The sequence below is a fragment of the Propithecus coquereli genome, unplaced genomic scaffold (assembly GCF_000956105.1).
Source record: "Propithecus coquereli isolate 6110/MARCELLA unplaced genomic scaffold, Pcoq_1.0 Scaffold890, whole genome shotgun sequence".
In the NCBI taxonomy this organism is placed as follows: domain Eukaryota; kingdom Metazoa; phylum Chordata; class Mammalia; order Primates; family Indriidae; genus Propithecus; species Propithecus coquereli.
Window position 1 is genome coordinate 229,466 of NW_012155174.1, and position 21,754 is coordinate 251,219.

General features: G+C 41.1%; 1 protein-coding gene across 2 annotated transcripts in view; it reads left to right on the forward strand.

Moving 5' to 3' along the window:
• FAM120A (family with sequence similarity 120A) overlaps window positions 1-21,754 on the forward strand; it is a 115,570-nt gene that overhangs the window by 59,878 nt on the left and 33,938 nt on the right. For both annotated transcript variants that reach the window (XM_012664455.1, XM_012664456.1), the window contains exons 6-10: window positions 5,731-5,828; window positions 6,043-6,326; window positions 15,803-15,890; window positions 17,687-17,914; window positions 20,483-20,657. In XM_012664455.1, the coding sequence (XP_012519909.1) occupies window positions 5,731-5,828; window positions 6,043-6,326; window positions 15,803-15,890; window positions 17,687-17,914; window positions 20,483-20,657 (873 nt within the window). The remainder of the gene's footprint in view (window positions 1-5,730; window positions 5,829-6,042; window positions 6,327-15,802; window positions 15,891-17,686; window positions 17,915-20,482; window positions 20,658-21,754) is intronic.

Here is a 21,754-nt window from a genome sequence, read left to right on the forward strand (position 1 = left end):
GAGGAAAATATGAGAAAATATTTCACTCTGAAAATGAAGAGACAGTGCAAAGAATGATGTTAAACACATGGCAATGGATCCTAAGCTGATGCAGTCTGGACCCTGAGATCTGACCTGAGCCATAGCAGGCTCTCCGGAGCTTGAGGCAGGGTGAGCTATTATGAGGAATCCATAGTGTACCTGCCTGATACAGCAGAGTTATCTTAGCAGAAGGGCCAAAATACAGATGCAGGTCCTCTAGGAAAAAAAGAGTAAAAGTGTAAAAGGCAATGTGGCTGCCCGTACTGCCCCAGGGCTGGGCCTGGCTGAGAGCCAGGTGGCTGCACCTGGAGCCTCCCGTAGAGGAGTAGGCCCAGCCAGCAGCAGGGATGCCTCCAAGGGCTGCCCGAGCTTGGGGTCTATGACCCATAAGAGGGGCCCGTTATACAAGCTGCTTGATGACTTGCCTCGTTTCCACTTAACAGTGTTCCTGTGAGATTTCCCCGTACTTCACATAGGTCTGCCTTGTTTTTTTCAGAGATGGTTTGATGTAGATGCATGGTATTTAGCCATGTCTCTGCTGTCAGCATCTAGAATACGTTTAGGTTTTTGCTATTATAATTTAACAAAATTTTTATTTTCACCAGATATTCAGTATTATACTTTGCTATACTTTACTAATAACTTGTTAAAATTTGACATTCTTTTAAAATGTGTTATATTCAGTCCTCACTTTATCTTATAGCTTTGCTTACTAGACCCACCCTTCGCTAGGTTTTTCTTTTTTTATTATGAAAAACTATAAATGTAAGAAAAACTATAAGGAATAGTATAATGAGCAGTGGTGTACTCACTGAACGGGTTTCACAAATGGTGCCATGTGCTTCAGATTTTTTCTTTTAAAGAAATGCATCAGGCTTTTCTAAAAGTCATATAGCCCCCTCAAACATGTTTTTATATTTCCTTACCTCATACATATGGAATAGTAAATAGCATTATTTTGATTTTAATTAAATACTCCGTTGTACATGTCATTCTGCTTGTGCTGTTTTAATATGTGTCCTTGCTCATTTTTGTCAGCTTTATCCTTTTAAAGCTAATACAAATGATGTTGCTCTGGAGCCCCCAAGTCTGACAGCATAGAGCTGGAGGGAAGCAGGCATTGCTCCTGTTAAAGATGAGAGTCCCTCATCTTTCCCGTTCAGTCCAGAGTTTCCAAGTAGAAAAGCGGACTCTCCTGATGCTGCTGGAGCCTTTGCTTTCAGTCTCCGTTCTTGCGACTTTCATTCAGTTTTCAGTGAGTTTGTTTTAGTGTGGTGTATTCAGTTGTATAGGCTTTCTGATCTTGTGGCTTTTTAGAAGGTCATTTAAAAAAAAAAAATTAAAAATTGGTTGTTTTGGAAGAACTGGAAATATACCCTCCTTTCAGCTATTGTCTGGTTTAAAAGACTGCATGCAGGTCTTCCCCAGATGGATGCATTTAGGTTTATTAATGTTGTTAGGGTTGTTAATGGCTTTTTAGCATTAATTAACAAATAAGGAATGTCAGTTCAGTTTACCAATGACTTCAAAATAAAGACCCGTTAGACTTTTCTTTTAAGTGCTTTTCCAAAATCCACAGGTGAACTGAAAGTAATTTATCTTATTTTATCATAGACTTGTAAAACCTTTAGGTGGCCAACTGAGATTTACTGTTCCTTTTCTGCTTTCTTGAACTTTGCTCAGTCAGTACCAGTATTTTTTGCTGTTCGAACTCTGATTACTTGAACCAAGAAATTGAATACATTTAGATAAAATTTGCTACTTAAGACTCAGGCACCAAGTGGATTTAAATGATGCTGTACCCTTTGATGTGTACCCTTTCATATCCATGTTCAGGGATGGAAAAGATTGTGGATAGTGAGGTAAGCTTATATATAAGTACCAACCCAACTCACTGTTGTGGAATGTTCTTATATGAGCAGTGAAACAGTCAAGCAACCCTTTTCATTGTTGAACTGCTCTAATTCTTAGAAAGGTCTTGTTTATACTGACTTGAAATATGCTTCCCTAGTTTAATTTTTTCTGTGCCCGTTCACTTAGTTCATAATCTTACTTTTCATGGTCCTTGTAGTGAACCTTCTTTCAGCTGATTATCTCAGGTTTTACAGCCTTCTGCTACCAGGCCTCTTCTGGATGCTGGCCTGTGGCTCTTCCCATGTGATTTGGCTAGCACCGCAGGCTCTAGGCTGGCATCAGCTCCCCTCTGCTCTTAGTTCCTGGGCGTTGGTGCTCAACCCTCCGCCTCCCTGGGCACTGACCTGTGTCTGGTCTCAGGCCAGCTCAGCCTGCCTGACTCTCTCAGAAGGGCCTCCTCTCCTGCAGGACAGCCAGACTGTCCCTTGCTTGTCCTGTACTCCAGGCCCCATCCCTGCCTTGGTGGAAACTGTTCATCTGTAGTTTAATGGGAACAGATTACATGAAAGTTTCCTTCCATTAACTTTGTGTCTTCTATAGGATATTGATATTTAGTAAATATGTCCATGTGAATGTGTTTAAAATGGTTGGAAAAGTTTGCCCTTTTTTGCAAGCATTGAAAACTAATGTCGGTGATTGGGATTATATTGATTTATTTAATCTTAGAATCAAAATTTTCAAAGCTGTATTTTTGGGGTGACACTAGAAAATCATACACAAGCACTTGTCTGCATTGTAAAATTTTTTAAAAAGAAACTTTGTACTATTCTTTGTTTTGTTTAATGTAACATCTCAGCAATAATATGCCAGGCAGTATATGAGCATTTGTTAGGTTGGGCTAGGAATGGGGACAGGGGTAGGGCCGACTGTAGCTCTAAGTAGATGCTCTAGTTTAGCACCATTCCTTTTAAAAATTTATCTTATTTTAATTTAGAGCAAAAGCTAGACAGCTTAGTATAGCTGTAGTGAGTCATTGAAGGAAGTAGGTAACTTAACAGCACTTCTTGTATACTAGGGTGAAAGGTCAACATAGCACAGCTGAAGGACTGCAAGGCATGTTTCATTTTTCTTCATTCTTAAACAAGTTCACAATGTTTAAAACATTTTAAAATTGTAGAATGTTTTTCATATAGTAATTAAAGTTTTTTTTTTTTTTGCATTTTTTTCTCATCTCTTTTCCTGTCTTGAATCTGCATACTTTTCTAACAAAAGCCTACCTCCCTAGTAGTGTTTGTGAAAGGAAGAGAATGAGGAACTGGTGGTGCTGATCTCCACTCTGTGATCCCAATGTCTCTCCTGAGAAAGATGCTCTTGTAGAGAAGATAGACAGTGGTTCTGCTCAGCTGCACTTGGACATGGAGAACAAGAACTGATTTAGAAGAAGGCCTGTAGTCTGCAGAAGCAGGCCCTGAGTTATTAGGCATTTCTGCAGCCTTCAGAAAAATATAGACAAATTAATTCACTTATTGAACTAGGTTATAATAGAATAGTAACTTGCTCTGTGGATTCACAAAGGTTTATTTGAGGTCAACGATTGCAAGTGATTTTAGGGAATATTTTTTCCTTGGAATTCTTTGGTTTTATGCTATAGTATAGTTTGTAAGCTAGACTTTTTACTGTGATTTAAATTATTAATATAATTTTAGAGCTCAAATGGACTTTATAATATTCTTTGGTCCAAGTCTGGCTATAACTCAGAATCACCTGAGAACAGGTCTTTAACAATTACAGGGACTTTTATCTTACATGCAAAGGTGCAGATCTAATAGACTTATTGTTTGATTAGGAACGTTGCCTGGTGTTTGTATGTGCTGTGCACACATGTGGGGGTGTGTGTGTTCATGCTCATGTGTGTATCTGTGCATGCGTGAGCGTGCACGTGTGTGCTTACGTTCCTCAGAGGTGTGGATTTAGTGGACTTAGGAATGTCTTCTTGTGTGTGTATGTATATGTTTGTGTGTGTGAGTGTGCCTGTGAGCACACACATGCCAGTCTCACTATTCCCAGCTACTCATACTGCAGTTTCATTTGTTCAGTACAAAGGTGGAATCTGTGCCAAGATTTTTTCTTAGTGAGAGCCAGGGTCAAAGGCCTATGGTTTTCAGAGCTTGAGAGCTAAGGGCTTGGAAATGGGAACTTCAGATAGATCATAGCTTTTAAAGTTTGTGGATCCTCATCTGGGGGGGAAGGAATGAGCAACGATCTGTGCTTCACTCCTGGCCTCTGTGGCCTGTGCCTTGGCTCTTGGGAAGCCAGGGTCCAGGACAGTGTTTACACTCTTGGTTGCACCATGCCTAGTATCGGCTTAGGATGCCTGTTATCAGTTCAGCCATGAAAGTGTGTATTCAGAGAATGAGAAGGAAGGTTTGGGGAATTTTTATTAATATATTTAGTTTATTTTGGCAAATAGGCAGTATGAGAGGTGGTGGTTTGTGGGTTGGGTTCCTTTTGCCTAGTGTTGTCTGTCCAGATTCAGAGATTGGAAAACCATTCCTACTGCTTAAAGAAGGGAATTGGAGTTCAGGGAACTCTAGGCTTGGTTTTGTTCCACTTTTAAAATAAACCTAAGGAAGAGATGGTGCAGACAAGAGAACTCCAGATTGGTCTGTTATGTCTCCACAGGTTTTCTGTTTTCTCTGCATCTTCATAAGTCTGAGTCTTAAGGACACCCCCTCGGGGCTCAGTGCATCCCCAGGCCCAGTCCTTCAGCTGGGCACGTTGCAGGCACTCAATACCTCATTGTCCGACACGGGAGCATGGCTCTGAGGAGTCTGCTTACTGTGTTTCTCACATGTCCACTTCTGGTGATATTTTGAAGTGTTAACTTCAGGACTATGCTCAGTCCGCATTACACGGGTCTGGTGCTGTCTGGGAGAGCATAAAGCACTGTCAACTTACAGCGGACATACTAGTTTCATGTATGTCAGCCATGTAAGTGGCCCCTGAGCCCTCCCCCTCTGCTCAGACCCTTGAGGCCAGCCGAAGTGTGGAGGCTTCCAGGCCCTGCCTTGTGTCACAGCTTCAGGCTGGCCCAGCTCCTCGTCCTGTCATGCTTCGGCCGTTCCTGCACTTGGCTTTCTATCCCCAAGTGGAATTTGTCACTTTTACAAGTTAGCATGGGAATAACAAATAGCACACACCAATGTACATCAGAACAGGTTTATGAAGTCATGTTTTGACGAACACAAAATCCCAAGTTACTGATCCTGTAATGCATGTTAAAATGTGTAACCTAATAATAGTTTAATTAAAAACAACCCAAAAGTATAGGCAACAATTACCACACTTTAATTTTTATATTTAAAACTTGCTAGTTAGCTAAGAACCTAATTTTAGTTGTGAAGTAGTTTAAATAGAAAAATTCTCTTGCTTTACAAATGTAAGAGACAGTGTTCTGTTGCTGTTTTGTTCCTTTCATCCCTGCCAGGGCTTCTGGTTTTGCTGAGATCTCAGGTTAGGAATAACAGTGAGCAAAGAGAGAAATGCCCATGAGGTTAAACACAGAGGGACAGATGGGGCATCCAGGAAATACACAAAAGCGAAAACACTGTCAAAAGTTCACTGAGAAATCTGGAAAGTTAAAATTCTAGCCTCACTGTATGAAATTGGTCATTATAAAATAAAGTATTTCTTAATGTTAAACATCAGTTTCTAAAGATTTCTCAGAGGTGGGACCAATGGTGGTGTCAGTGTCTGAGGACCCATGAGGCCATGGGCCAGCCCGACAGATGTCCTGGGGAAATGGCATTCTGTTCACAGCTATTTTATTATTTTCTCTCCGTGTTGATGAAACAGCCAGACCCGGTCCGTTTGGAATGCCTGGGATGGTGCCACCACACGTTCCTCCTCAGATGCTCAACATTCCGCAGACCTCTCTGCAAGCAAAGCCCGTGGTAAGGGTTCCCTGTGTTGGGTGGTGCAGTAGGCCTTGGACGTGGCACAAGACTCACATTTTAATGACTACTAAAATAATTTTTTAAAATCTCAACTTGATATGTGAGATAGATGCCGATGTTTGTTGACTTAAAAATTAACCAGGAAAAGTCAGCACGGACCTGAGTCAGGTCCTCCCTGCAGCATGTGTGTGATCTGTGCCTTTTGTTTCAGGCCCCACAAGTGCCCATCCCAGGGGGTGCCCCGGGCCAGGGTCCATACCCATACAGCCTCGCTGAGCCAGCTCTCACTTTGGACACGAGCGGGAAGAATCTGACGGAGCAGAACAACTACAGCAACATTCCTCACGAAGGGAAACACACACCACTGTATGAGCGGTCCTCGCCCATCAACCCAGCCCAGAGTGGCAGCCCCAATCATGTGGATTCTGCCTACTTCCCTGGCTCTTCTACATCGTCATCTTCAGACAACGATGAAGGCGGCGGAGGGGCGACAAAGTGAGTAGCACATGGGTGCTGAGCGCTCCCAGTGGGTAGTGACCTGGGAAGCTGCCTTCTGGCCTCTGGCCACACAGGTATGTTACTCAAAGGCGCAGTTTGCTACAGTGACCTACAGTAGGTGATGGTCACTCTGTGCTCAGACCAGGGGTCCTTGGGCATGGAGGAGAGAGGACGAGTAGATATGTTCTTTGAGGTTTTCATGACTTAAAATCTGCATCATCCCAGCCCTGTGGCCTGGAACTGCAGGAACCTTTCTGAGTAGGACTTTGACAAGAACTGGTTTGTGTGAGCAAAACGTTGGGGGATTTATCTGGTGTGGTCCTGCTCATCCTCACACACACACATACACACCCTCTGCTGCCCCCTGAAAAATTAACCCTTTGGCTCCTGGATCAAGGGAACTCTGAATTTTCTTCTCCTTCTCCTAAACTCAGCAACTCATAGGAACATTCTTGAAATAACACTGTTTGCCCAACCAAAACCATAGGAAGGTGCTTAGGTGCAGGCCAGAATTCTTTCTATAGAGGAATATTTTAAACAGCGTGTGTCCCTGAGCAAATAAATTCAGAAATACATAGTTGGTTAAAATCTGATTGGGGAAGTCTTAAATGTGTTTTTCCCCTGCCCTTAAACTGTCTTATGTTTCAAAAAGAAAGGAAGTGTCTTTTCTGTAAGTCTGGGTCTCCTTTTCCTTGGTTTCAACTCTACAGGGTAGATAACCAGGGCTGGTTGGTGTTACATCAGTTTCTCCTGTAAGAAATCAAAGAGATGTAGTTTTGAGTCTCTGTGTAAGTTCTTACTGGTGTGTCACCGGAAGCAAGTGGTTTTCCTCTTTGCTCTTTTTTCACCTGTAAAATGGAAATGAATGTCTGCTGACCTAGGGCAGCAGTTACCGAAGAGTTCACAGTCACCCAGAGATTGCACTCCCCATTTATAGCAGAGAAGGTTAAAATTCATAAATGTTTATTTGCTATATGTACAATCCTGAAATTCCAAAATGAAATAAAGAACTAACTGTAATTTAGTATTCAAACTTTTAAATCTCTAGCAAGATAATATATTTAGGACTCGTTGAATCAGAAACTCTGAATTGGGACCCAGAAATCTGCATTTTTAAACAAGCACCTTGAAGTTTGAGAACAACTGATAGATGATCTTACAAGCCCTTCCACTCTAGAATTCTGAGGCACTGTGCATTTTCTTTTAAAACTTGACTCTTGCCGCCAAGATCAAAATATCTGTACGATACAGGTTCATCTTAATAAGAAATATTCTTTGTAAACTCTGAAACATGAATAGAGGTAAGACAAAAAGCAAAAAAAATATAAGCTTTATGACTCAAGAAGTTAAGTGCTGGTGACAGAGATAGAGAAACCAGATTGCAGTGCTGACTTGGGGAGTATGGATGGTGACCATGGGACATCTCAGTGGAGGCTGTTCGGTTCCTTAGGAGAGGGATTCAGAAGAAAGCCTGTTGCTCATTTAATTTGGCAAGTTGTCCTCGTTAGGATGAGAGCTGAACTTGGAGTACGTAGGATTGCCTGAGCATTTCCTTCTTTTTTGTGTATTTAGCTTTCACTTGTTTTGTAAAGGTTCTTTCTGGTCAACTTTGCCTAGCTCCTGGGGATCCATTCTTCTCTTGAACTCCTGTGGCACCAATCGTCTTTATCTCTGACATGGCGTTTTTACTGTGTTTTCTGGAGGTGCACCTTGTTTCTGCAAATGGAATTTGATCTGCTTAGTGTCTCAGTGTTTTGCCATCCTTGCAGTGTGAAGTGTCATGAAGAAGGCAGGGTACACATTCAACCTGGAATCAAAAGATTGGATTCAAGCTGTGTAACTTGGCAATGACTTAATTTCCTTGAATCTGCTGCTACCTTTATTATAATAACCAAGAGACAGACTGTTAGAATTGAGATGTAGGAAGGCAGAGGAGACAAGAGTGCTTGTTCCAAAGGTTTCCGTGTCAGAAACTAGGTAGCATTTGACTCGGGGCCAAACCCTTGATTATGGACATACTTTGCTTATGGCAGGTGTGGTGGTACAATCTCGATTTATGTATGTGGCAGGATGCCAAGGAGGGATGGTGTTCATGATTTTGAGCAAGGATTCTAGCCTGCCGAATGCATTGTGTGTGTGTATTATGTGCAGCTTGAGTCTGTGCATAAGAAAACAAAGAATTGCTTTTGTAGTTTACAACGTAATTCAGTAGGAATAATAAGTCAGGACTTAGTTTATCTTTGGTTAGGACTTTAATTAGGACCCTGGGACCTACATTGCCCTTTCAGGATGGTCCTAGGGGAAAGGAAATTATCCATTAATTTAGCCAAGAAGTGCTTGAGCACTTACTGTTTACCAGTGAAGGACAGTGGATGGCACAGATAAGGTCTGTGCTCAGTGTTTGCGTTCTGATAGAAGACAGTCTGTAAGCAGTGAACAAACAAACCCCGACAATGATTAGCGTGTGAAGAACACATGCAGTAGAGTGACTGGAGCAGGGAGCACTGGAGATGGGAATAGCGGGAAGACTGAAAAGAAAGAAGTGAGAAGAGCTGATGTGCTGGGGTGTGATGCTCAGCAGGGCTGGGCCTGGCAGAGCTACATGTGTTCTAAGTGCCATGGGAACCATCCAGAGTGTGCTTAGAGTGGCCCTGGGCCGGAGAGAGGCCCTGGTGTTTCTTTGGAAGTGAGTGTACTCCCATCTTGATGGCATCTGCCCTCAGGACAGTCAGACCATTGAGCTGGTGGGAATTCATGGACAGTTGAACTCCAGAGCTCTGGTCTTAATGTCAACAGATTGACAGTGGAAATGTTTATAATTTCTAGACCGTAAAATAGCAGAGGGAAGAAGTCTTCCAGATGTCTAGCAAGGCGTGCTCCCACCCATTACTCTCTCGCCATCCCACCCTGACTCCTTCCACCCCCAGGACTGCATGGACATGCTCCCAGGGTGGGTCTGGGCAGTCATTTGCCAAGGGTTGCTCCATAAGTGCTCACTAATATCTGCAACAGAAAACAAAGAGTCAGTTTCTACAGTTTAAAAATATTTTCTACAGTAAATGTTTGGTGGTACCACAAGGAAGTAATAAACCAAATTCAGAATGTGGGACAATCTGCAAAATAAATGGCCTAGTTTCCCCAACAGTAAATCAGTGGCATTTTTTTTAAAGGGTTGTGGTGATGGGTGATGGGGACTGTTACAGAATAAAAGAGACAACCAAAAAAGAAAAAAGCACCATACAAATTAAAAAGGTAAGCGTTTTTAGTGGCAAAAGATATAAACGTGCTGGGCACGGTGGCTGTAGTCCCAGCTACTTGGGAGGCTGAGGCAGGAGGATTGCTTGAGCCCAGGAGTTCGACGCTCAGGTGTGCTGTGATCACTATGAATAGCCATTGCATATTAGGCTGGGTAACATGGCAACACCCTATTAAAAAAAAACAACAAAGATATAAATGTGCAATTCATAGAGGAAACACAGACATCAATAAATGTGAAAGGTTGTTCACCCTCACTAAGAAAATCAAAGGAATGCAACTTAACACATAACAAGATACCTTTTATTAAAAACCTATACAATTGTCAGACTTTTGTTTGTAAAGATAGTATGTGGTGGGGGACATGGGTGGAGCTGCTGGGTCCTGGCTTTCACCCCGCAGCATTGCTGGGTGTTGCCATGTCCCGCAGGCGTCTGAGAGCCGTGGGCGCTCTTTGTGGATGTTTGCCGTGTACCCGTGCGTAGGAGGGTAGGTGTGCAGTGTGTGTCACAGCAGCATTGGTGAGAGCAGATGTGTGTGCCCTCCTCCCGCTCCCCATGCTGTCAGCAGGGACTGTCCACACAGGGAGCATCACACCACACTGCAGAGAATGTTCTTGGGTAACCCCAAGTCCACGAGGAGGTGTCTACACAGATGGCAGCAGATCTGGACATGTTCTCAGCCAATCCTCAAAGGTGGACGGGGGCAGCCTTCACCGGGTGCGTTTGGCAGGCAGCCTTGTGCTTTTTCTCCTTCTTTTTGTCATATTTCTTTAGTACCTTATCCAGCCTTCTAGTTTCTTCAGTTAGGGCAGTTGTTCAGTGTCTGTTCCACCGTACTGGTGGATTGGAAGTCATGGGCTGTTACTCTTTCAAAGTCTAAGTTTCTCTTTAGAAGTTTTGGAAAATTTGTGTTAGACAAGGAATTCTTAGAAGAGGAGAAGCTGCCTTGTCACACAGCTGTGGCTGCCTGAGGTATTTTTTCCAACAAAGATTAGAGGTGAGCTTTTGGGGAGCTCAGTCCAGAGTTTAACTGGCTCCTTGGCAGAGACACAACGCTCTTCTTTCTAGCAGTGTCTTTGTTCCTTAAAGGGGAATGGGCTGGTGCCCTGGGCAGTGATTGGAACTGGCTGGTTGTTTTAGGGCCATAATGGTTGGTTTGGCAGTAAAATAAGAAGAAATGTGTTGCTTTCTAACTAAATAATATTCTCTGCTACGCCTTTTGTTAGATTAGCATCAGCATATGCTTCTTACTTTATTCTTGGTCAAAATTTAAAAAACGAGGGTGGCATTCTTGTTTCTCTTTCTTTCCTGGCCTCTGTCAGACCTTTGTTTTGGTTGAATTAAGAACAGTTGAATACTTGTGGAGTTGTTCATTTTATATTATTTTCATAGATTCGTTTGGACTTGCAGAATTTGAATCAAATCTGAGGTTGCTAAATTAAAGTTTTAAAATTTTTTTATACTTTTTTTCTAATTATCATTTTGATACAAAGTTATATAGAATTCAAACATTGGAAAATACAATATAAGGAATCCCCCATGATTCTACCTCTAGAGCAGTAACTATATTCAAAAGGTTGCTGAATATTCAAACACCTTATTTTTCTCTGCATATGCTAAAATTTACAATAATGGGGTCTTATCTTTAGGGACAGCAACTTTTTTCCTTTTCTTCTTCCTTTTATACTTAATATACTTATATAAGTAAATATATTGTGCATTAAGTATAAATATGTATATGTACTTAATAAGTGTAACTCTATACATTTTATTGCTATCATGTTTTTGAATGTTATTACTGACATTTTAAAATGGATAGATAAAAGTTCTATTCAGAAAGAAGACTTTTTCAGCTGTGTGACTTTATTTGTATAGATTTATTTCATTTTCTTCTACATTTATATATGTATCTTAAGTGCAATGCAGGAGGATATTTCTATTGATTGATTGATTGAGACAGGGTCTTGGTCTGTTGCCCGGGCTGGAGTGTAATGGCATCATCATAGCTCATTGCAGCCTCAAAGTCCTGGGCTCAAGCCATCCTCCTGCCTCAGCCTCCCGAGCTCCCGAGTAGCTGGGACTACAGATGTGCCTCAACACTTCCTGTTAATTTTTCTATTTTTTTTTTTTTTTTTTTTAGAGACAGGGTCTGGCTCTTGCTCAGGCTGCTCTCAAACTTCTGGTTTCAAGCCATCCTCTAGCTTTGGCCTCCCAAAGTGCTAGGATTACAGACATGAGCCACCACATCCAGCCATCAATGTTTATCATTAATTTTGATATGTGGTATTATGGTGGCATCTCTTACATAAGCTTTGCAGTCCCTCCCCCCTATTAATTTATGCTAATGACATGTGAGTCCCTGTAGGACTGTATCTGCTGGACTGTGAAAGATGAAAGGCAGGCTGCTCAGTGTCAGCATCCAAGGATCCTGTGAGCAGCACTGAGTCTCAGCTGTTGCCAAGAACAGGTTCCCTCAGAATCTCTTGGCTGGTATTTGCAGGTGTAGTTGCATGGCCTCCAGCTTGTTGAATCCTAGGACATTCACACGTGGATAAGATATTTCCTGAGTTTGTGAATTAAGCTGATGAGTAAGTGTAATAAATAGTAGCTGTCAGTGTTATTTAAAAATTAACTCTTGGTACAATATAAAACCAAAACACTGATTTGGTCTTTAATGTAAAAAGCTAACAGTTTCATTCAGCTCTGCTTGACCTAGTATCGAAGGAAATATGCTCCTGATATCTTTTTTCCTTTAAGATGATACAGATGTTTTTCTTGTATTTTGAGTGCTGCCAGACTCCATTTCCAAACAAACCTTGTGTTTCGCAGAGAGAATTCCATATTATCCTGTTCTAGGATCCTGTGGCACAGACAGGCCCATGGCTGACAGAATGGCTTAAGTGTAGCTATAGGTTTTTCTTTCTGATTGTTATGCTGTTGTGCTAGGCAAATATCTACATTTATATTTTGGCTTTTTAACACATGGTAACATTATAATATCCTCTCATAAAAATGATTCTGGATTTTATGTGTTGGAAAAAATTAATCACGATCTATGCCATGACAGTGAGAGAGTCTATATATATTCCAGCCACCCACTGACTTATGTAGACATTTTATATTGATCTTGTCATGACAGATGTGTGACTCACAGTTAGGTGTCTCTGAACCCTCACTCGTAGGCTGTTAAGAGGACAGCTCCGTGACCAGTTGGGACTGTAGGGGCACATGCTCTTCCAACAACAGTGAGAAGTCCTGACAAGCCTGTGAGAGAAGCTTGAGCTATCGTCCGACTGCCTCATGGAAAAGCACTTTCTCTGCTCCCGACCTTTTATGCTCACCTATTACGTGAAGGACCTGAATGTGTGCCTTTAGCTTAATTAGGAGCATGAGGAGAATAGCCCTGTCATGTGTGTGTCTGTGTAACTCTTGCGGCTTCTCTGGTCAGGCAACTCAGATAATTATGCTTCTGTAGGACAGCACCTGGCCATGGCTGGGCCCTGTGTGAGAACACCAAGCACTGTTGGATGACTGAGTCCTCCTGCCGCCAGGCACCGCCGTGGCCCACACCCTGCTTTCTTGTGCTGACAGAGAACCTCCCACTGTTCTGGTCTCAGCCCTGTTGAGTTGGGAAGCAGATAGAAATGAAAAATTTACACACATTAGATATTTCTACTGTGAATTTGATTTTTATCTTTCTAAATTCAATGGTTTGTTGCTTCCATTTTGGTTTTATTTTCCTTTGATTTTTCCTGTTGACAGAGAAGTCAGCTTTTACTCAATGTTCTCTTCCTTTTCTGCTCTACAAAGGAAAACTCTGCACCCTGGCAGTTAGGAACATGAGTGACACGTCAGTATACTCAGTATAAATGAACACCAGTATATTTTGATCCCAAATCACCAAGCTGCTGTCTAGAAAAATGTGGAGAAGAAATCATTCAGTAACTAGAATCGATTGCTATCTTCGACAGGCTTTCATGCAGAAAAAGCCCCAAGTGTTTCTAGTGAAGTGACACATGTAGCACGTCTCTGGCATCCTGCAAAGCCCCGTCGTGTAGTGCTGGGCTTCACCCTGCACAAAGTGGCTGGCTTACCAGAGCCATTCTTTTCCGTTGCTCGCTGCGTTCGCTCTTGCTCTCGTGGATGTGAACCGTCTGTAGGCCTGGCTCTCCGCTGATAGCATGTGGCAGTAGTTTGGGATAATGGGTCTAGGTTTGAATCCAGTTACTTTTTTTGTGGCTGTGGGTATATTCCTTCTCTCTGAGCCTGAATCGTGTCATCAAAGATTTATACAATGGGTGTGTCGATGAGTTTCTGTGACAGCACGAAAGGCTTCCTACAGAGTGCCCAGTCCACTGAGGCTACTTCCCCTGCAGCCAGGGCCTATCTCAGCACCTCTCAGCTCAGCGGGAGTCAGGGAAATGTGTGTCTCGTTCTAAGTGTAACTTTAAGATATTATCAGTTGTGTAAAATGAAACGTAAATGTATATAGAAGTATTCTGAAATTTAATCTGCCTAGTCTTCAAAGCTAGGCATTTGTCAGATTGAGATATTTTGTTTCCTTAAGTTGTAAAGTAATATAGTTATCCTATTGAAATATATTAGAGTTCTTAAAAACTGGCTATTTCAAGATGTTTTTCAGGCAGAATTTTAGATTTTATAGTGTTATTGTTAGAAGGTCATATGAGCATCCAGATTATGACATTATTTTATTTTTAGTTTGATAATCTATGTAGAACAACACTAATATTGCAAGGGTAGGTTCCGTGTGATCACAGGTAGCACGGGCACTCAGCTCTGCAGTTTTAGTAGAGAGGTATCCCCTCCTTGGATGGCACTTTCCTAATTCACGGCCTCCCCTGCTCTACCGTCCTGGTTGTGTGATTCTCAGGGTACCCCAGGCACACGGGGCAGACTCCCTGGGGATGGAGTGCCAACCCTGCTTGAGCCCCTGCAGATCCCCTGCTACCTGTGGGACAGTGCGTTTTACATTTGCCTGGGGGTCGTGGTAAACCACTGTGTGGTGGCCCATATATGCAGAAAGAATTTATTAAATAATGCTTATTCAGACCACTCATTCTGGTGTGCTCCATTTCATTTTTCTGAAGTGCTCATTAAATTCACTAAATTGTTTTCCCAATCTACTAATCAGTCACAGCACAGTTTTTTTAAAATGCTAATTGAAATCCCTTATTCTGTTATGTGAGATGCTCTATGTCTGATCTTCACATCTCTTTTCCCCACCCTATTTTTTACTGCTTTGCCAAGGGGGAAAAAAAACATTCCCCAAATAAGTTTTCATTAACTCCTTGTTGTTTGAACTCACCAAATCCATTCCTTCTCCCTTTGCTGGGAATGCGCCTTTTTTGCCTTTCTCATTTCCTAGTGTGAGTCATCCCCAGCCATAGCTCTAATGCCCCCTCTCTATGAATAGGCTGGAGTGCCCTTTGTCACCTTACATTTATTTATAAATTATGTTTAGCATTCAATTCAGATAACATTTAATCTTACATTGCCTTATAATTGTCAATTAAATGATATGATTCTTTATCTTATCTCCCTATGACAATTGAAAGTTCCTTCAAGGCAAGGCCTCCCTTTGTTCTTCTGCACCCTCTGGGGCACTAAGCACATCATAGACCATCTTTAAAGTGCTTGGTGACTCCTAAGTTAGGTGCTTGATAGTTTCTTTTCCATAATAAGTGATGATCACTTACCCTCTTTTTTTTTTTTTTGAGACAGTCTCACTCTGTCACCCTGGGTAGCCTGGGTAGAGTGCAGTGGCATCATTGTAGCTCACAGCAACCTCACACTCCCGGGCTCAGGGGATCCTCATGCCTCAGCCTCCCTAGTAGCTGGGACTACAGGTGCATGCCATGACACCCAGCTAATTTTTCTATTTTTAGTAGAGACAGGATCTGACTCTTGCTCAGGCTGGTCTCAAACTCCTGAGCTCAAGTGATCCTCCTGCCTCAGCCTCTCAAGAGTGCTGGGATTATAGGTGTGAGCCACTGTGCCCAGCCCACTTACCCTCTTGAAGCAGGAAGAAATATTCCTATAATAGAATTATTTCTAGAGATAATTTGGGGGGGGGGGTAAGATTGGTAAAGCATGAAAGTATTATTATTATGAGTCTGTAGACTTAGTTTGGGCCCTTATCATTGTAAGCTTGGTTGAGAAAGTGGTTGACAGTAATCATGTTCATTTTATGTTCAGCCATATCAGCGGGAACAAGATTGGCTGGGAGAAGACAGGAAGCCACTCAGAGCCTCAGGCACGGGGAGACCCAGGAGACCAAACAAAGGTAGAAAGTCTGTGCCTTTTATTCTTTAAGTTCTGACTCTTTAAGCATGTTCTATTAATAATTAATTTAAAGTAAAATCCATTCTCTCTCTTTTAAGCAGGTCATATAAACCTTTACAAAGGAGATTAGAGGGGAAGGAAGAGATCAGAGCTGTGCCCTGGCCAGCCTGTTTCTTGGCATGGCAGGCACATCCCTGGTGCACATCCCTCCCCACTTGTCTGCTCACTGCATTATCTTGGGCAAGGTGCTTAGAGCCTTCCTGAGCCCTCGTTTCTTATAGGGTTTTTGTAAAGATTAACTGAGAAAGCACCCAGGATGTGCACATTAAAAATGGAAATAAACTAAATTCCATTTCCCCCTTTTTTCCCACGTCTACCTGTTAATAGTAATCTCTAGAAATATCTTTTTAATTTTCAAAGCCGTGTCTGCCACATGTGATCACCAAAAAGGAGCAGGTCTCCAAGGTTGGTTTGTATTCAAGATCTCCTGAATATCAGAAATTCATCTACAACTCTTAAATAGTCTTACTCTTGAATGATTGTACTGTAAATAAGCAACGAAAATGCTCTGTGGATACCTGTTATTTTCAAAGCACCTTCCAAAGCATTTTGAGTTGTTTTGCATCTATATTCTTTTTGAATGGAGAATGTAGAAAACAGTAGTGAATTATCTCAGAGTTATTGTTCTTAAGACTAGTTTTGGCATTTTGTGTTTTAAAGGATAAAATTAAGCACTTAATTCCATACCATTGTAGGGAATACATTTGGTTTCAAAACAGAAAAATGTGTGTTTTGTTAGGGCAAGCGATAAGCAATTTTTATTGCCAACATTTATTCTGAAAAAGAAAAAAAATGTTTATTGTGCAAAAAATAATTGTTCTACAGCAATTATTCAGACAATTCAGACTATGGTATCCTCCCTTCTTTTTTTTCTTTCTCCAGTCCCACTGCCTCGAGGTAGTCTATCACTAAGTTAATATTTTGGGTCCAGGCTCCTTCCTGTGCCTGTCCATACACTCCACATTTGGGTGCTTAGATGACACAGAATGGATGTTTTCACCTAACAATACATCATGCACCTCTTACTATGTCAGTATCTGTAGATCTGAGACATCATCTTTAATGGGATTAGCTTGTGGTTTGGGTTTTGTTTTATTTTGGTTTTGACTTTAATTTTTGCCTGCGTGTAATTAATTTGGGGTTTTATAAAGACTACAAAGAAGGCTTGAGTTTAGGTTTTTGTTTGTTCTTTAAGTACCAGCTGTGGCATGGAAGAGCAAGATGGAGTCAGGCCTGCATTGGAATCCCCATTCCACAAGTACAGTTGTGTAACAAGAGCCAGGCAAGACAGTGAAGCTGCCCAGGAATTAGCAGCCACAGAAAGCTGCTGGCTAACAAGAGTCTCAAAGGGAGAAACCCATGGGTGGGGGCACCCAGCAGAAGCTAAAACCAAGGTGGGGAGCTGGAGCCACTTCCAGAGATAGTCCTCCAGGCTCCCACCCTCCAACACAGAGGACATGCAAAGAGACACGGATCCTCTGGGAGCAACAGGCCTGGTCTCCTGTGGCGCAGTGAATGTCAGTGGCCTTTCAGTGTGAGAGGCTGTCCAAGGAGACGGTTGGATCAGGGTTCTCTCTCTCTCTCTGTTCTTAGGGTGGCACTAAATTGGGTCTCTCCCAGATAGGACTTGTCTTTCTATTCTCAGTATCTGGCAGGCGGACAGGTACCTAGCACACTTTAAATGAATGGAAATGTGACATAAATTCATTTTCCTCACTCCTGCCGTTTGCTCTGTAGGCAGAAGGTTCGTCCACTGCCTCTTCAGGAAGCCAACTAGCCGAAGGCAAGGGAAGCCAGATGGGCACTGTCCAGCCAATCCCATGCCTCCTGTCGATGCCCACCAGGAACCACATGGACATCACCACACCTCCCCTGCCCCCCGTTGCACCTGAGGTGCTGAGAGTGGCTGAGCACAGGCACAAGAAGGGGCTGATGTACCCTTACATCTTCCATGTCTTGACGAAGGTATTATCAAAAGGGCCCTGGAGTGGCTTCTGTTATTTGACAGGTCAGGTGGTCATTCCTATGGGTGTTTTGTCCTTTCGTCCTTTTTTGCACTGTTTTTCTATCTCACTAAAGTATTTGAAACACAATTCACTTCCCCCTTTCTAAACACTGAACAAAAGATGAAAATTTATAACTGTAAATACAATTTAAAAATAACTTATGAAGTCTCACTTTTCACCTTCAATTTAGTATATTTTTGAAACTTCTGATGAAATAATAACATATATCACATTATTTTATAACTTGTAATTTTCTTTTTATTTCAATTTCAGAATTTCTTACACCATAATTATGCTGTAATATAAAGCTTAATTCTGATGCCAGATAAAATATCTGATTTCTTTCTCATTTGTGCTTGTTCATCTACCTCATTGAGTGCAATTTTAATAGTACTTATAGCAAAAAAATGTAATACAGGATTTTGTTAAATGTACATAGAAAGTGCAATTATCTTTTTATACAGTGTCATAATTTCACTTTATTAGTATCTTACCAAATGTATACTTAAATATATGCATATAGTATGGCATTAATTGTTTTTTAATCTTGGTGTCTCAAATTCATCTATGTGTATTTAAATTTCCTCAATGATTTGTGGTCTTTCTGTTAATACTTACAACCTTAGACCCACAATTTAATAGGTTACTTTAGTGACCAGGTTTATCATGCAGAATTGGTTTATTATTATCATGTATTATTGACACATTTTCATCAATACCTATACTAGCATACACAATTAGACCTTTCTGTCTATTTTCCACAATCCATCTGTGGTTTGTAAAATGGAGTCAGTAAATGCAAAATGCACTCCTATTCCACAGTACTCTCGAGGTGGACTTCAACTGTTAATTGACTAATCCAAACGTTGTTTACTTTTATAAATTAAAGGACATGAAGAATATTTAGCCAAAACTATTTACTCAGCTTCTTCATTTTTTAAGTGTAATTGCCTCCAAATCTCCTCTATTATTTGATATGGACCATGTGTGTAGTATCACTTTTCAGATTACGTTTATAAGGTAAACATTTTATTTTTCAGGTTCAACTTAAATTATAAAGGGTAAGTGAAAAGTTATTGTTGTGGGGAAAAGATTTTGCTAAGTTTAAGGAACCAAAGTTTTGGGAAGACATCTTTCAAAATAACCTGTAAAGAGACAACACCCTTTCCCTGTGGGGCTGTTTGAGATGTAAGGTCCCTTGGAGCCACCTGCTATGTCCACACTGCCGGATCTGATGCATGGACAGTTGGTCAGATCCACATGAGGGTTGCAAACTGTACCAACATTCTTCTTCTTTTCTCACGAATTTCAAGGCAAATACTGATAAAATGACTATGATTGAAAATAGTAAACTTAATTGTCTTTTCAGATTTTAAGATACTACTTAAAATTTTTCAGTATACTAAGGAAGACTGTAATGCTTACTATCTCCTATGAGCTGAATAGCTCTGGTGTTAAATTATCTAGGCTGAGACATTGGCAGTGAGATGAATCTTAATGGTAATGTAGAGACTTATCAAAGTATCATAATATTAAGAGAAATATTCCCTAAATGAGATTGTTAGAACACATGTAGATGCTGGATTAATGAATATGAAAATACTGAGGATAAGGGAAAACACCAATTTTGAAGTTAAACTTACATGAAAGAAAGAGAAAATGTTACAAAATTATTATTAAAAGAGTATACATCAATAAGTTTAACAGACATTGAAGATCATAAATGTATTTTTATGTTATGAATATACAAAATAAAATTCTTTGTAAAATATCTTGAGATGTATCTTGATGCCATAAAATATCAGAGACAAGTGACCACAGAATTTGGGCAACAGTCCCAGCTGCCAAAGGCCATAGTCTGTCATTTGTCTCTTGGCAGCATGTTCTTGAGCCAAATGCAGTTCTTGCTGTGTTGGCCGTACAACATGGAAAAGGTGGTGTGCTTTCATTTTCTGCCCTAGAGGCCGTTCATGTCCTTGCCTGCTATGGGACACATCTATTGAATACCTGCCACACTGGTGACAGAAGCCTAATTTATGATGTGGCATTTTTTTTTACAGATGAGCCTGGTAAAGAAAATCTGACCATTATATTTTCAGGATACTCAGTTCCTTGTATTGCACATGGGTCATTCAGAATTACAAATTTTATTGCATATGACCATCCTGACTCTCTAAATAATAAAGTTGCAAGTTCTCAATGTTTTCTATTCTATTTGTTGTCTGATGCCATCTGTCTAGATTGTTTCAAAGACTTTGGATCATCTGTGTAGTTTTCTTCTGTTCTTGGTTTCAGGTTAAGCATAACATAATGTAGATTTTATTTTGATTCTTTGAGCATACACTTTGACTACAGCCTGCCAAATAAACTCTTCCTAAACATCTCGATGTAGGCAAGTTGTTAAGCAATTGATTTGTAATAGAATTGCAATGTCATTAACTGGAGATAATACAGTATATTTCTGTGAGTTTATTGTAAATTCAACATGAAAAATGTGCAATGTTATTCTGCTTTCTTCCATGCAAAGGGTGAAATCAAAATTGCTGTTTCTATTGAAGATGAAGCCAACAAGGACCTGCCTCCGGCTGCTCTGCTCTATAGGCCAGTTCGTCAGTATGTTTACGGAGTCCTGTTTAGTTTGGCAGAAAGCAGAAAGAAAACTGAGAGACTTGCTTTTAGAAAGAACAGACTTCCACCAGAATGTATGTACTGTAAAAATCCATTGTTTGTTTTCCTCGGTACCTCGTAATCTCTTGTGCATTTTCTAAAGCCTTAGAAGAATCATGACTGAATTGGCCCCGAGTGCCTCCATGTAAAGCAGGTGGGCCGTCATCGGGGACAGTAGGCCAGGTAGAGGCTCTTAGAAAAGGAGGAGAAGCCACAGACTTTCTTCCTCAGTAATATTCCAATAATGATGTTTATTCAGTAAAATAATAAAACAGCAGGTTTACACTTTAAACTGAATGTTGACCTGAAAGCAGTCCTGAATTGCCATCACTCACTGTAATTACCACGTCTCAGTAATCAGGATGAGTGTGTTTCTGTGCTCTGGTTTTTATGAGGTGCAGATCTGCTCTCTCCAAAAGACCAGTGTTCTGGAGAAAAGTTGCAGCAGGTCTCTGAAGGACCATTTCTGGGCTGTTGGAGTGCCACCACGCACAGCTCTGCAGCTATAGCGAAGGTCGTGGGACTCAAGTGGATCTTTGCAGGATTATAATGATTTACCTTGGAGTCCTCGGAGATGTGTGCACCCAGCTGATCAGCTCTGGGGGTGGAGGGTGAAGGTGGAAAGACTGAAAAGTACTGTTATAAAAACTGGTCAAAGTTGAGGTCAAAAGCATTTTCCTTTATCTTCTAGTGGGCCTGCATAATATCCTGAGAAAACAATACCTTTCTGTTTAGGTAATTTTATCCCCTAATATAAGGAATGTAAAAGTAACTGTATATGTAGTAGGAAAAGATCCCCAAACACGCAGTCTAAAATAAGAACATTATGAATTGTGGAAATTGTAAATTGCTAGACCATCCTTTAAACCAAAGCTAGTTACAGATTACCTGCTTGTGTGGTGGGTCAGTGCAGGCCTCGTTAGATGGTGAAGCTCATTGCCAGCACAACCAACTGTGTGCAGTTCTGAGCTTTGCAACTTTAAACTAAGTTCATCACATCTTTAAATTTTCTGTTTGCAACTACTATAACAAACCTGTGATCTATACGGTTTTAAAATGAAGTACCTCCGACTACCCTTCCTTGAGAGCAGTTGCTGAGCTGCTTATGTGATGTCATTGAAAGGTGAGGCCA